The sequence below is a fragment of the Capricornis sumatraensis genome, chromosome 5 (assembly GCF_032405125.1).
Source record: "Capricornis sumatraensis isolate serow.1 chromosome 5, serow.2, whole genome shotgun sequence".
NCBI lineage: Eukaryota > Metazoa > Chordata > Mammalia > Artiodactyla > Bovidae > Capricornis > Capricornis sumatraensis.
The window spans coordinates 65,508,590-65,522,805 of NC_091073.1; the positions used below are offsets into that span (position 1 = coordinate 65,508,590).

At 41.7% G+C, this 14,216-nt stretch overlaps 1 protein-coding gene across 1 annotated transcript in view; it reads left to right on the forward strand.

Moving 5' to 3' along the window:
• Positions 1-14,216, forward strand: part of AOAH (acyloxyacyl hydrolase) — a 203,006-nt gene that overhangs the window by 105,725 nt on the left and 83,065 nt on the right. Inside the window, exon 12 of the mRNA XM_068973018.1 lies at positions 12,174-12,265. Coding sequence (XP_068829119.1) covers positions 12,174-12,265 — 92 coding nt within the window. The remainder of the gene's footprint in view (positions 1-12,173; positions 12,266-14,216) is intronic.

Consider the following 14,216-nt stretch of genomic DNA (forward strand, 5'->3'; position numbering starts at 1 on the left):
TTCAGTCGTGTCCAACTCTGTGTGACCCCATAGGCGGCAGCCCACCAGCCTCCCCCAATCCCTGGGATTCTCTAGGCAAGAATATTGGAGTGGGTTGCCATTTCCTTCTCCAATGCATGAAAGTGAAAAGTGAAAGTCAAGTTGCTCAGTCATGTCTGACTCTTAGCGACCCCATGGACTGCAGCCTACCAGGCTCCTCTGTCCATGGGATTTTCCAGGCAAGAGTACTGGAGTGGGTTGCCATTGCCTTCTCTGGTTAATTGGCTATACCCCAATACAAAATGTTTTCAGTGTTAAAAAGAAAAAGAAAAAAATTAAATACAAGTTTCAAAGATTCTAGAAGCAGAAAGTGAAGATGGTATCACCAAGAATTTAAAGCCTAGTTGATAAAGAATCCAAAGGAAAGTAGATCAAGAAGAACCAAAGAGTAAATATACACAATGGACTATTACTCAGCCATTAAAAAGTATGAAATAATGCCATTTGCACCAACATGGATGCACCAAAGATTATTATACTAAGTGAAGTAAGTCAAAGACAAATGTCATATGCTATCAGTTATATGTGGAGTCTAAAAAATGTTATATTTACAAAATACAAATAGACTCTCAGACATAGAAGATGGACTTATGTTTACCAAAGGGGATAAATTTAGTAGGAGTTTGGGAGTAACATATAAACACTACCATATATAAAATACATAAACAACAAGGACCCAGTGCATAGCACAGGGTACGTGCTAAGTCACTTCAGTCGTGTCTGACTCTTTGCCCTTTGGACACGTAGGCTGCCAGACTCCTCTGTCCATGGGATCCTTCAGGCAAGAATACTGGAGTGGGTTGCCAGGCCCTTCTCCAGGGGATCTTCCTAACTGAGAGACTGAACCCAGGTCTCTTAAGTCTCCTGCATTGGTAGATGAGTCCTTTACCACTGGCCCCACTGGGAAGCCCATAGCACAGAGAGCTATACTGAATATCTTGTAAAAGCCTATTATGAAAAAGCATCTGAAAAATAATATGTATATGCGTGTAATATGTATATACAACTAAATCGCTTTGCTATACACCAGAAACTAGCACAGTGCAAGCTGACTATAATTCAATTAAAAAAGAAGAACCAAGGAGGTCATGATTTCACGTTGATAACATATTAGCCAGAAGAAAAAGGAAGGGTAGGTCATCCCTTCTTAAAAGATTACTTATTAATCAAGCAGGGTATAGGCTCAGCTACTGTGAAAGAATCTCCAAATTAGTGATTTACAATGGAAACATACTTTCCTCTCATATAATAAGGAGTGATGAGAGCTGGAGGAGGGTACCTCACAAAGGAAGGTCAGAGCAGTCAAGAACGTCAGGATTTAGCTAATGCTTGACCAATAACAACAACTGGTTAAAGGAGGAAGGAGAAGGAAGAGCTTGTGACAAGCCCTGAGGTCCAAGGGGCTGCAGGTGGTTGACTGGTGGGAGAGAGGACCAGGAGAAGAGGCTGGGGCGGTGGGTGGTGCCACGTGAGGATGGTGTCGAATAACTGTAGCAACCTGTAGAGCAGCCTTTCCGAAATCTGGCTAGTGACTGCAGCCATTTAGGGCACTTTTGAAAAATAAGGATTCTAGGGCCCCAGCACAAACCTACCTGAACAAAATCCATGTTTTAAAGAAGCTCCCCATGAGATTCTGGGATACACTGCTGAAGATGGTGGGGGAGTGTGAGGAGGCAGGGACCCTGGCCAGAGGCCGCAGAACTGACTTAAGTTGGAAAGATAGAAAGAGAGAGGTTGTGTGACAGCTTCTTGGGCAAAGGTAAAACAGGGGAGAGGATGAAAACGAGGGCACTTTTGTGATTGAGCTAGTGGGATGGAGAGCGCAGCTCAAGCCTGCTCGTTAGGTGCCCCAGTAACGGCTTTCCCTCTCCTCACCTCTGCAATTTGACTGTGGACTTTGGGCTTCTAGAATCTAAGGCTGGATGTTGCCTCTCGAAAGAGGAAAACTACCCCACCCCAGACAAATGGCAGCCTGACTGCTTCAGAAATGACCAAACCTTTAGAAAATCCAGTGATGGTATCTGAAGACTGGACTTTTATGATATTCATTCACTGTTATCTGTTCCTGGCCCTTGGAGGAGTTATTTTTTCTGTTTGTGAAAGAATTTTTTTCATTGGCCCCACAAAAATTGATTTGCAATTATCTTTGTGTAAGAACATGACATTTTGACCTCTTGTTTTCTCACTGTTATGAATTTGGATATAGTTCTCCAGTCCCTCTGGAAATGATGATGAAAGTGAAAGTGTAAGTTAGTCACTCAGTCGTGTCCGACTCTTTGCAACTCCATGGACTGCAGCCCACCAGGCTCCTCCGTCCATGGAATTCTCCAGGCAAGAATACTGGAGTGGGTTGCCATTTCCTCCTCCAGGGGACCTTCTCAACCAGGGATCAAATCCGAATCTCGTGGATTACAAGTAGACTCTTTACCAACTGAGCCACCAGGGAAGTTACAAAATGGTGATGGAAAGAATTTAATTCTGTATGAAAAGTCCAGCTACACAATGCATTTTCACTGGATATGGGGCACTTAGATAAACACATCCCTCCATTCATTCATTGAATAAATCAGTCATGGGGTTAGAGCTTAAACAGCAATTAATAGAAAAGGGAAAAGGAAAAGACTACAAGGAGCTGATGAGATAAAAATTAAAAAATAAAAGAGCTATTTTCAGGCAAAATGATGAAAAATTGTTGCCTGCCATACTGTCTTCTTTATATTTACTGGTCATATTTGCTAGAATTCTCTGTTTGACTATATCTTCACTGCCCCCATAAGTTTCTGGACTGGCATAGGGTTAAAGATGAAATGCTATACCTCCTCCCTGAAAATCACTTATTTAGCTAAAGTTAAAGTTTAAATGTTCATTGAATAGATGTCATCCCAGGAGCAGAGAAATTATTGTTACTGATCTCCTTGTATATAGTATGTTATAGGCTGCTGAATTTAGAGGTAATTTGTTACATAGCAGTAAGAAACTAGCAAACTTGGTGTTTGGGGTTGGTTGGAGAGGGTGGTTTACTAGTCTTCTGTGTATATAATATGATGAATTTAGCTTTGTGATTTTCCATATGACATTGTTGTTGTTTAGTTGCTAAGTTGGGTCCAACTCTTTGCAACCCCATGGACTGTAGCCCACCAAGTTCCTTTGTCCATAGGATTTTCCAGGTAAGAATACTGGAGTTGGTTTAGCCATTTCCTTCTCCAGGGGATCTTCTCAACCCAGGGATCAAACCTGCACCTCCTGCTTGGCAGGCAGATTCTTTACCACCAAGCCACCTGAAGCATATGGCATAGCTAATGTTTAAACTCTTTTTCCCCTACCCCTCTTTGACTGGCTTCCTCTTACTAACCTTACAGGGCTTACATTGGATAACACTTCTTTTAAGATTCCTTCTCTAAATATCCACATGTGGAATAGGTATCCTTTCTATTACCCTGACCTTCTTTCTTATCAATACTACTAACAGCTAACTTTTATTGAGCATTTACAATTCTAAACTTTAGGTGTAGATTATCTTTTCTAATCCTCTCAACCTTCTAATGATATAGGTGCTGTTATTTGTCCATTCTATAGACAAGGGACTGAGATACAGAGGAGTTAAGCAAAGTCTTCCAGGTTACCCAGCTGGGAAGTATTTATTTTCTGAGCCCCTAGTCTAGGCAGAATGCCAGGCTGGCACTTGCTGTGTTTCTCAATCTCTCTCTCTCTTTTTTGTCTCTCTCTCTCTCTCTCTACTATATAATGAATGATAGGACCACAGGGACTTTGACAATAGACTTATCCCACTGCACATGAAATTCTAAAGTTCGCCAATCTAACTCAAAGCTATACTACATTCTTGAAGTTGTCTATATAAAAGCATTCGCTGAACGAACAGTGCTGCTTGCTCTGGTTAACGCCTGCAACTACAGAGGCAGAAACCCAATGAAATGTCCTCTCCTTGTTCCCCCAGAACTTCATCCGTCAGGTCCCTCTGGAAGATAAACCTCCAGAGCAGCAGAATGCCCTGTTCCTTCCCTGTGGCTGCCTTTCCTCAGCCTGTGTCAGGCCAGAACAGGCCCTGGGAATGTGAATGGAGTGTTTACAGAGGTGTCTGTGTAGGGTACACATATAATTTCAGTATTTATCTGCAAAATACTCATTCTGCATTCTTCATAAGGTATGCATGCCTTCCATAAAAGAGACAGAGGAGGCAACTCTAGAGTTATGTATAAAAGAGACAGAGGAGGCAACTCTAGAGTTATGTATAGATTTCTCAACTTTTTACCTGAAACAGTGTCTGAGAGACCATTCCTCAGCAGGAAGCTTCATTTCCAACAAATCCAGCTAGCCAACGCTGTGATTCTAGAAGATCTGGCAGCTTAAAAAAAAAGAAAGGACCAGATACAAGAAGGCTGTGAAAAGCCATGTCCATGGAATTCTCCAGGCCAGAATACTGGAGTGGGTAGCCTTTCCCTTCCCTAGGGGATCTTCCCAACCCAGGGATCAAACCCAGGTCTCCCCCATTGCAGGTGGATTCTTTATCAGCTGAGCCACGAGGGAAACCCAATAATACTGGAGTGGGTAGCCTGTCCCTTCTCCAGCGGATCTTCCCAACCTAGTAATAGAACCAGAGTCTCCTGAATTGCAGGCAGATTCTTTACCAACTGAGCTATCAGGGAAGCCCCTGTTCCATCAGAACCTGGGTTCAAATCCCAGCCCCTACTATTTACCAGCTCTGTGATTTGGCAGTTGTCCAAACTCCCTCTAAATTCTGTTCACAGTAGTTTTTCTGGGCCCTACTGCCCAGTGTAAGGGATTCATTGACTAACAGAAAATACAGAAACCTCCCTCAGACTGGAACCAGTGATGGGGGTGGGGGTGCCATTTAAGAGGCCCTTTTTCAGTATCTTTGATTGGGATAAAGCATGGTTATTTAATTCACACCTATTCATATGAGACCTGGGTACTTGTTCATTTTAAGAGGTAATATTCAGCATCTGATAATGGTAGTTGTTCAAAAAGCATGTGTGGAATAGAGAGAGGAGAAAGAGAGGAAGAAAAACTAATCCCTGCCTCACAGAGTGGTTCCATGAGGTTGAACAATTTTCATAAGTTTCCTGTCTCAGTGCCTGGCACATAAGGAGAACTTGAGATTTGTTCCCTTTCCCACTCTGGTTTAAAATGCAAAAGTTATCTGGGAAACAGCACATTCAAGCACCAAAAATGGGTGTACATTCATTTATAGGGTTTGTTGACTTTTAAAAATGCACAGTGTGAGAGTTGCAAGTTAAATTTTATTTGGGGCAAAATGAGAGACAGCATTTCAGATAGCTCTGAGAAACTGCTCCAAGGAGGAAAGGAGGGAACGAGTATACACAGGAGCTTTGCAGCAAAGAGCAGGTAGTCAGAACATCATAAGATTATTGTTAGTTAAAGAAAACCAGATATTCCAAGTTAAGGAATTTAGCACTTTTCTATGTATGGGAAGATGTAAGGGTCTGGGCTCTCTAAAATCTTTGTTTTGACATGCGCCTCAGCTATCTGGGGCTGTATCCTGTGTTTTCACATCCTGCGTTTCCTCAGGGCTCACCTGAGGGAGTGGTTGTAGTCTGATGGTTGCTAGATGGCAGGTATTCTAGTCCTTCCTGAGTTTCCTCAGGGCTCACCTGCTCGCATAGGAGAGCTGCAGTAACTGATGACTGTGAAATCTCTGTTTACTGGTATGGCAGGAAATATTCCGTTTCTCAGATTTACGCACAAAGCAAAGCCTAAAGAATGGGACCAGAAGAAGAAAGTGTGTGAGAGAGTCAAGGAAGACCCGTAAAGTTTCATAGATTCGGTATTCCTGTAAGAAAAAGCCACTAGGGTTGTGTGGGGGGAAGTGCAAAGGAGGGGCAGTGAGGAAGGACCTTCCTGAGAAGGCAGGAGGCAGTTCAGTAGCACGGTGGGACTGAAAGGCGTAAAGCAAGGGGAAAACCTCACCTATGCCACCTGCAGGACAGATGAAATAACGGCAGACCAAACAGGACCGGGAGCCCCGTAGTCTCAAATGCTAAACAGATAGAGCTACTGTCTCTGATTCCCAGGTCTTGAGACTCTCACTCCATTATCAAAAGACCAACAACAAACCTGTTTTCTTTGAGAGTTTAGTTCCTGGGAAATAAATTTTTAAAAAGACTTAACTGTTGATGATATATCTTTGGTATCTTTTTCCAATAACAGTTAGCTACTTTGATTTCTCTAAGTGATTTTGTACTTTTCAAAAATAGTTAATTTAGGTCTAACTCAGTTAAGAGTTTTTTGTTTTGTTTTGTTTTTAAAGAATACACTGTGCAAAGCCTTGCTGGATGGGGAGGGCTCAAATGTAAACAGTAAAATAAAGGTAGCAAGAACATTCCCTTTGTCATTGAAAGGCTGGCAGAACCAGATGTATGGGTGATGGATGCCATTATTCTCTTTCTTGCACATAAGGTGGCTTTATGAAATGAAAATATAAGTTGCTTATTGAAGCTAGGGCTTAAAATATTCCCAAACCCAAAGTATTATACATACTAAAATTAATTAAAATGAGAACCAGTGAGGTTTCTCAGAGTATGGAAATACACACAAAGTAATGTTAAGTGAAAATATTACACAAAAATGCTATACACCTGCCAGTTATGATATAAACATTTTTATGTCATTGATAAAGTCAGAAGAAAATTTGAAGCACTGCAGTAGTTGATTTAATACTCACTGAGTTTCTGGTGCTGTTTACAAGTTTGGAAATTTTTTCTTGGTAAATATTAAGTCTTTCCACGTATGTGCATTTAAGGTACACTTAAGATGAGTTTCCTGAGAACATAATGCTCCAGCGGAATAAGCAAGAGTTGATGAGGGAGATCTTAATTTGCATTTTTCCTGCCTTAAATGCCTGAAATATCTTGAGTATAATGTTGCATGAATAAGGCTTTTGGTGTTTAATGTGATATGACTTAAACATTCTCTTTATGCTAGAGTCTATAAAACCTTTGCTATTAATGGCTGTTACTTTTCATTTTTATCTACCAAATTTACTAAGGAAGAAAAAAATATGTGAGGTTTCCATTTGTCTGCTCAAATATTTTCTATTATTTCTGGCAATAAACTTTATTCTTCTTAAAACCAGAAACAACCCACTTGGAAAGAGAGATGGTAGGTGATCCATCCTCTAAATATGATGCTGTCTTGATCCTCCCAACAGTCTTGTTGAAGTACATAGGAGAATAGTCAGTGATGTCAGAACTGGAACACTAGTAAAGCTATATTTTCCTTATTTTTGCACAGCTAGTAGTAGTAAAGCCTTGCCATAACACCGTAAATGAAGTCTGAAATATTACACCAGGAAAACACAGATTTGCATTATTTCAAGGTTAATCAAGTAACCAGGATATGCCTATACAGGTGACCTTCCTGGGCTTTTCAGGGCTCCAGCTGTGGGATGCACACATACCCACCCTGATCCCAGTGGCAGTTCAGCACCAGCCGCTGTCCACTCCTGTTGGGGATAATTCCAGGACTGGTGAGGGAGGGCTTCCTGGAGAGCAGCAGAGTCCAGGATTCTCCAAGGTAGTTGAGACCATTTTTTTTCAGGTTGATCCAGAGAGAACAACTGGGATAACACTGGGGATTGGAGACCACCCTCCCTTCTCAAGATAGGTTTGCTGGCCATTTCCTCACCAGTCCTACCCCTTTCTCAACATCTTTTCTGCCTCAACCAGGAGGATAAAATTTTTTTTACCCACCTCTGATTGAGAATGGGAGCTGCATGGAGTATGGAACCCATTTCCAGTATGTCATATCCAAACCATGAAATTGTACTGAATTTGTAGAGTCAGACATCAAAATCAGATCTCCTGATTCCAAGAACAGACTCCCTCCCCTACTCTGCTAGCACACTTCAGAACTACCATCCTTGAAATTATTCTTCCAGGTTGTAGAGGATAGCAGACATACCACCCTATGTTTGAAGAGTTCTTGCCTACCACCTTCTTCTAAAGGGAAAGCAGACCCACCCAGAATCAGAAGTCCAGTTCCATACTCAGTTTTCAAAATCTGGGGTTTTCATTGTGCAGATGACTGAAGAAATGGTGATAGAGTAATGTGGGGGTGTATTGTGTCATTCTTAGAGTTTTAATGTGTTTTTACAGGCTGCTAACTTACTTAGCACAGCTCATAAATTTGCCTGCATTTCACAAACCACTTGCTTCCTCACTATCTTAACACATCTTATGAGTTTCATCCACTCTATTTGTTTTTCCTGTCTTTTCCAGTAGAATTGAATATTCTCAAATCCTACAGCAAACATATATTATAAGCAGAAAGACCTAGGGTAAAAATAAGATGAAAAAGCAGAGAAAGAATTTTATCTTAGTGTCAGGAGAAACAGAAACTAAAAGAGAGAGTAGCTGAGTCATGGTAATGGTGGAGTTTAGAGCAGAAAGTGGTGGGGGCTTCCTGCCAAGAGGGGACAAAGTATCAGTTGCTGGAATTCCATCGACTGTGGAGACTTACTGGGAGCCTCCATGAGTTAGTGTCTGCTCCTTTGGCACAGCTAAATCATAACCAATACAGTTTTATTCCAAGAAGCTATCCTTCCCACCCACCTCCCACACCCTTCCAGCTTCCACTTGTGCTGGAAATCTCACTCAGAATAATAATAATGCTGGGGAACTTGGGATTGGCATGTGCAAGGAGAAGATGACTGAGGAAAGGGGAGTGAAGGAAGTTCACAGAACCATGGGGAAAAAGTGAAGGACACCATGGGATAACCACTGTGTGAATATAGTTACTACATGACTTATTTTGAGAAGGGTTTATATCTTGGACCCTCATGAGAACTATAAGCAAAATGTCCAGCCATATCATCATTTCCTAGGGCTACAACAGTACAGCACCACAAATTAGGTGGCTTAAAACCACAGAAATTTATTCTCATACTTCTGTAGGCTGGAAGTTGGAGATCAGGATATTAGCAGGATGATTCCTCCTAAGGGATCTGAGAGAGAATCTGTCCTGTGCCTCTTTTCTAGCTTCTGGTGACCACTGGCAATCTTTGGTATTCCCTGGCTTGTGAAAACATCACTCCAGTCTCTGCCTTCATCATCACATGGCCTTCATCCAGTACCCATGTCTCTTCTTCCTCTTATAAGAACCCCTAATACCAGACCACCTGACCTGCCTCTTGAGAAACCTATATGCAGGTCAGGAAGCAACAGTTAGAACTGGACATGGAACAACAGACTGGTTCCAAATAGGAAAAGAAGTATGTCAAGGCTGCTTGACAGCCTTGTCAGCCTGCTTATTTAACTTCTACGCAGAGTACATCATGAGAAATGCTGGGCTGGAAGAAGCACAAGCTGGAATCAAGATTGCTGGGAGAAATATCAATAACCTCAGATATGCAGATGACACCACTCTTATGGCAGAAAGTGAAGAGGAACTAAAAAGCCTCTTGATGAAAGTGAAAGAGGAGAGTGAAAAAGTTGGCTTAAAGCTCAACATTCAGAAAATGAAAATCATGGCATCTGGTCCCATCACTTCATGGGAAATAGATGGGGTAGCAGTGGAAACAGTGTCAGACTTTATTTTTTTGGGCTCCAAAATCACTGCAGATGGTGATTGCAGCCATGAAATTAAAAGATGCTTACTCCTTGGAAGGAACATTATGACCAACCTAGATAGTATATTAAAAAGCAGAGACAGTACTTTGCCAACAAAGGTCCATCTAGTCAAGGCTATGGTTTTTCCAGTGGTCATATATGGATGTGAGAGTTGGACTGTGAAGAAAGCTGAGCGCAGAAGAATTGATGCTTTTGAAGTGTGTTGTTGGAGAAGACTCTTGAGAGTCCCTTGGACTGCAAGGAGATTCAACCAGTCCATCCTAAAGGAGACCAGCCCTGGGTGTTCATTGGAAGGACTGATGCTGAGGCTGAAATTCCAATACTTAGGCTATCTCATGTGAAGAGTTGACTCATTGGAAAAGACTCTGATGCTGGGAGGGATTGGGGGCAGGAAGAAAAGCGGACAACAGAGGATGAGATGGCTGGATGGCATCACCGACTCGATGCATATGAGTTTGGGTGAACTCCGGGAGTTGGTGATGGAGACGGAGGCCTGGCTTGCTACAGTTCATGGGGTCACAAAGAGTGGGACACAACTGAGTGACTGAACTGAACTGAACTGAGTCATACTGGACTAGAGATTTTATCCAAATGGGGATTCCCAGGTAAAATACAGGACACTCAGTTAAATTTGAATTTAGATATGCAACGAATTATTTTTTAAGTGTAAGTATGTTCCAAATATTGCCCAAGACATAATTATACTAAAAATTATTCCCTGTTTAACTTAAATTCAGTTTCTTTCATATTCATTTTTTTAATTGTGGTAAAATACACATAACATAGAATTTATCATCTTAACCATTTTAAACAATTTTGTCAGTTCAGTTCAGTCGCTCAGTAGTGTAGTGTTAAGTATATTCACATTGTTGTACAACCAACCTCTGTAACTTTTCACTTTGCAAAAACTGAAACTCTATATTCATTAAACAGCGATTCCCACTTCCCCTTCCCTTAATCCCTGGCGATCACCGTTCTACTTTCTGTCTCTATGAGTTTGACTACCCCTAATACCTCAGGAAAAGACCCTGATGCTGGGTGAGATTGGGGGCAGGAGGAGAAGGGCATGACAGAGGATGAGATGCCTGGATGGCATCAGTGACTCGATGCACATGCATTTGTGTGAACTCCGGGAGTTGGTGATGGACAGGGAGGCCTGGCGTGCTGGGATTCATGGGGTCACAAAGAGTCGGACACGACTGAGCAGCTGAACTGAACTGAACTGAATACCTCATATTCAATCCCTGGTTAGCAACTGTGCACACACACACGATACCTCATATAAATAGAATTATGCAAGAGTTTTTTGTTTTTTTTTTTAATAAACTGATTTCTTTTACTTAGCGTAATTTCCTCAAGATCCATCCATGTTGTAGCATGTGTCAGAATTTCCTTCTTTAAGATTGAATGGGGTTCCCTGGTGGCTCAGATGGTAAAGAATCTGCTTACAATGCAGGAGACCCAGGTTGGATCCCTGTATCAGGCAGATCCCTTGGGGAAGGGAATGGCTAACCACTCCAGTATCCTTGCCTGGAGAATTCCATAGACAAAGGCAGGCTACATTTCATGCGGTCATCAGTCAGACTGAGCAACTAACGCTTTCACTTTCGCTTTAAGATTCAGTAGTATCCTATTGAATATGTATACCACATTTTGTTTATAGAATTCAAATTTAACTGAGCACTTGCATTTTTATTTGCTAAATCTGGTAAGCCTATTCCAAACACATTATTCTAGATGAGCTTTTTCTAGGAATTAGACCAGAGGAGGGGTTTATCCCGGATATCATCTATACTAAGGAACAATCAGGAGACATAGCTAGCAACATTTTTCTTTTGTGATTTTGCACAAGTCATAGAATGTGGTTCAAAGGAATTCTAATTTAAATTAGAATTAGAATTCCATGTCAGGAGTTCCTGAACAGGAAGCTGTGCAAGAGTTGCAGGAGTTCTGTGAACCCCTCAAAATCACAAGCCATGTTGAGTATATGTGTATCTTCATGAGAAAAGGAACCGTAAGATTTTGCAAAGGTGTCTAAGAACCCCCACCCACCCAAGGATGTCAGGAGACACCATCCTAATAACTGAAGGCATAGCTGTGAACTCAGGGAAGGCATTTTTGCTGGAGGCTTGAGTATTATTAGTTTTCAGACGATCAATTTTCTGATTACCCCACCTTAAAAATGGAGAAAATCTCAGAAATTAACTAGTTGAAAGTTTACCCATGTGCTGAAGCATCTCTCTCAAATGAGGGATGAGTATGAGATGCCATGCGTCTACATCCTTCACAGGAGCTGAATGGAAGCCAGTTTAAGAGTGGATGCTGATCTCTGAATTTTCTGATGATGGTTAACCTGAAGAGGCATATGCTTTAAATGCAAAGTCCCTTAAAGAGATTAACAAAGTGAGAGAGAGAGAGAGAGAGGGCAATGCCTGAGCAATAGACAACCTTACTCCCTGTTGAAAGCTAGTGACCATTTTGATAATTACTACTTTGTTTTTCCTTTAGAAATCCTTCTTCAATTTACCAATAGCTCTTACCAACGAGCTTGACTGGCCCCAGCTATCAGGTACTACTGGATTTCTGTACTCCACCAGCAGGTATGTATGTCTGCACACCCTCAAACATGTCAATGCGTCTATGTAAGAAACAATAGGAGATGGGCTTTGTTCCCAAGATGTTAAAATGAGAATCATTAGAAATTGCTTCCAGAACACAAGTGACACAACAAACCCACCACTGACATAGGGTCTGCCTTGTGATGGAGTATCATGCAAATTAAATTCTATCTGTGCTGGCAAGGAAAGAGCACTCCTGCTCAGGGGCTCTAGAGTTGACCTCTGATAAAAAAGACTCTAGCACACCACTGAATTTTTCTGACTCAAGAGACAAAGTTTACTTTCTTATTTACACTCATATACATACATGAACATTTTAAAAGATAATAGGCAAGTCTCAAAGTCCTAGAATCATTCTGGCTCTTATGCTCTGAAGTTGAAAGTAGAGATGACGCATGGCAAGTCTTAAGTGTCACACAGACCCAGCGTGCTCTGTGTCCCTGGGTGTTGACTCGGGGCCTAGGAACAGCCAGTGCCCCCCTTCCTTTCTGCATCTATTCTGTCCTCAGACCAGGGGGGTTCGCTCTGATCAATATGAAATCCCACTAGTTCCCAATCCTATTGCAGTTTCCACCCATCATCCTGTCAGAACCCAGCAGGCAGACAGATCCTCCTTAGAAAGTCAGAGAGGTAAAAGGGAGAGAAAAAGTTGTGAGTCTTCAGACACAAATGGCTTCTAATTCTTATAAAGGCTTTGCAGAGAGATTCTGACCCCATGACACAAAGGAAGGAACCATCTAGCTGTGGCTTATGTGAAAATCATCTCTATCCTGAGCTAGTCTATGCTGACCTAGCACCTTCTTGTATTAGGCTCTATGTTGCTATTTACAAAACACACTCTGTTCACAGAACTTGCTCTACATTGACTCTAAGCACTGTCCTTATCAGCTTTATTTCCAAGAAGGTGCACACCCTGGCTGGTTGGCCACCTGCCCTGTGAAGTTTTTTCTCTCTGTATTTGTGGGGGCCCAAGGAAATGGCAACCCACTCCAGTACTCTTGCCTGGAAAATCCCATGGATAGAGAAGCCTGGTAGGCTACAGTCCATGGGGTCACAAAGAGTCGGACACGACTGAGCGACTTCACTTCACTTCAAGCTATCTGGTTGTCTTTCTCTTCGTGTCTAGTTGCCACCTGTTTTTGTGTTCTCTACCATATAACTACAATGACAAAGAATATATTTAACTCCTTTTGATAGAAAAGGGAATTCTCTATCTGGAATAAGAGTTGCAGTGGATCCCCATTAAGCAAAAACATAGCAGCATGATGGTCCCAGGGTGTTACCATTCAGTATGTCCCTTGTAGCAGTAGCTTCTGTTAAACCATCTCATATACTGTCATGCAAATTATTTTTGTTGTTGCTTAAAAGCTAAGTCACATCTGACTCTTTGTGACCCCATGAACTGCAGCACACCAGGCTCTTCTGTCCTCCACTATCTACCAAAGTTTGCTCAAATTTATGTCCATTGAGTCAGTGACACTATCTAGCCATTCTATCCTCTACTGCCCCCTTCTCCTTTTGCCTTCAATCATTCCCAGCATCAGAGTCTTCTCCATTGAGTTGGCTTTTCACATCAGGTGGCCAAAACATTAGAACTTCAGTTTCAGCATCAGTCCTTCCAAAGAATATTCAGGGTTGATTTCCTTTAGGATAGACTGGTTTGATATCCTTGCTGTCTAAGGGATCCTCAAGAGTCTTCTCCAGTACCATAATTCGAAAGCATCAGTTCTTTGACACTCAGTCTTCTTTATGAATCACAGCTATGAGTACATGACTAACAGAAAAAACATTGCTTTGACTGCATGTACTTTCATTGGCAAAATGATGTCTCTGCTTTTCAATACACTGCCTAAGTCTGTCATAGCTTTTCTTCCAAGGAGCAAGCATCTTTTAATTTCATGGCTATAGTCATCATCCACGGTGAAAATAAAAT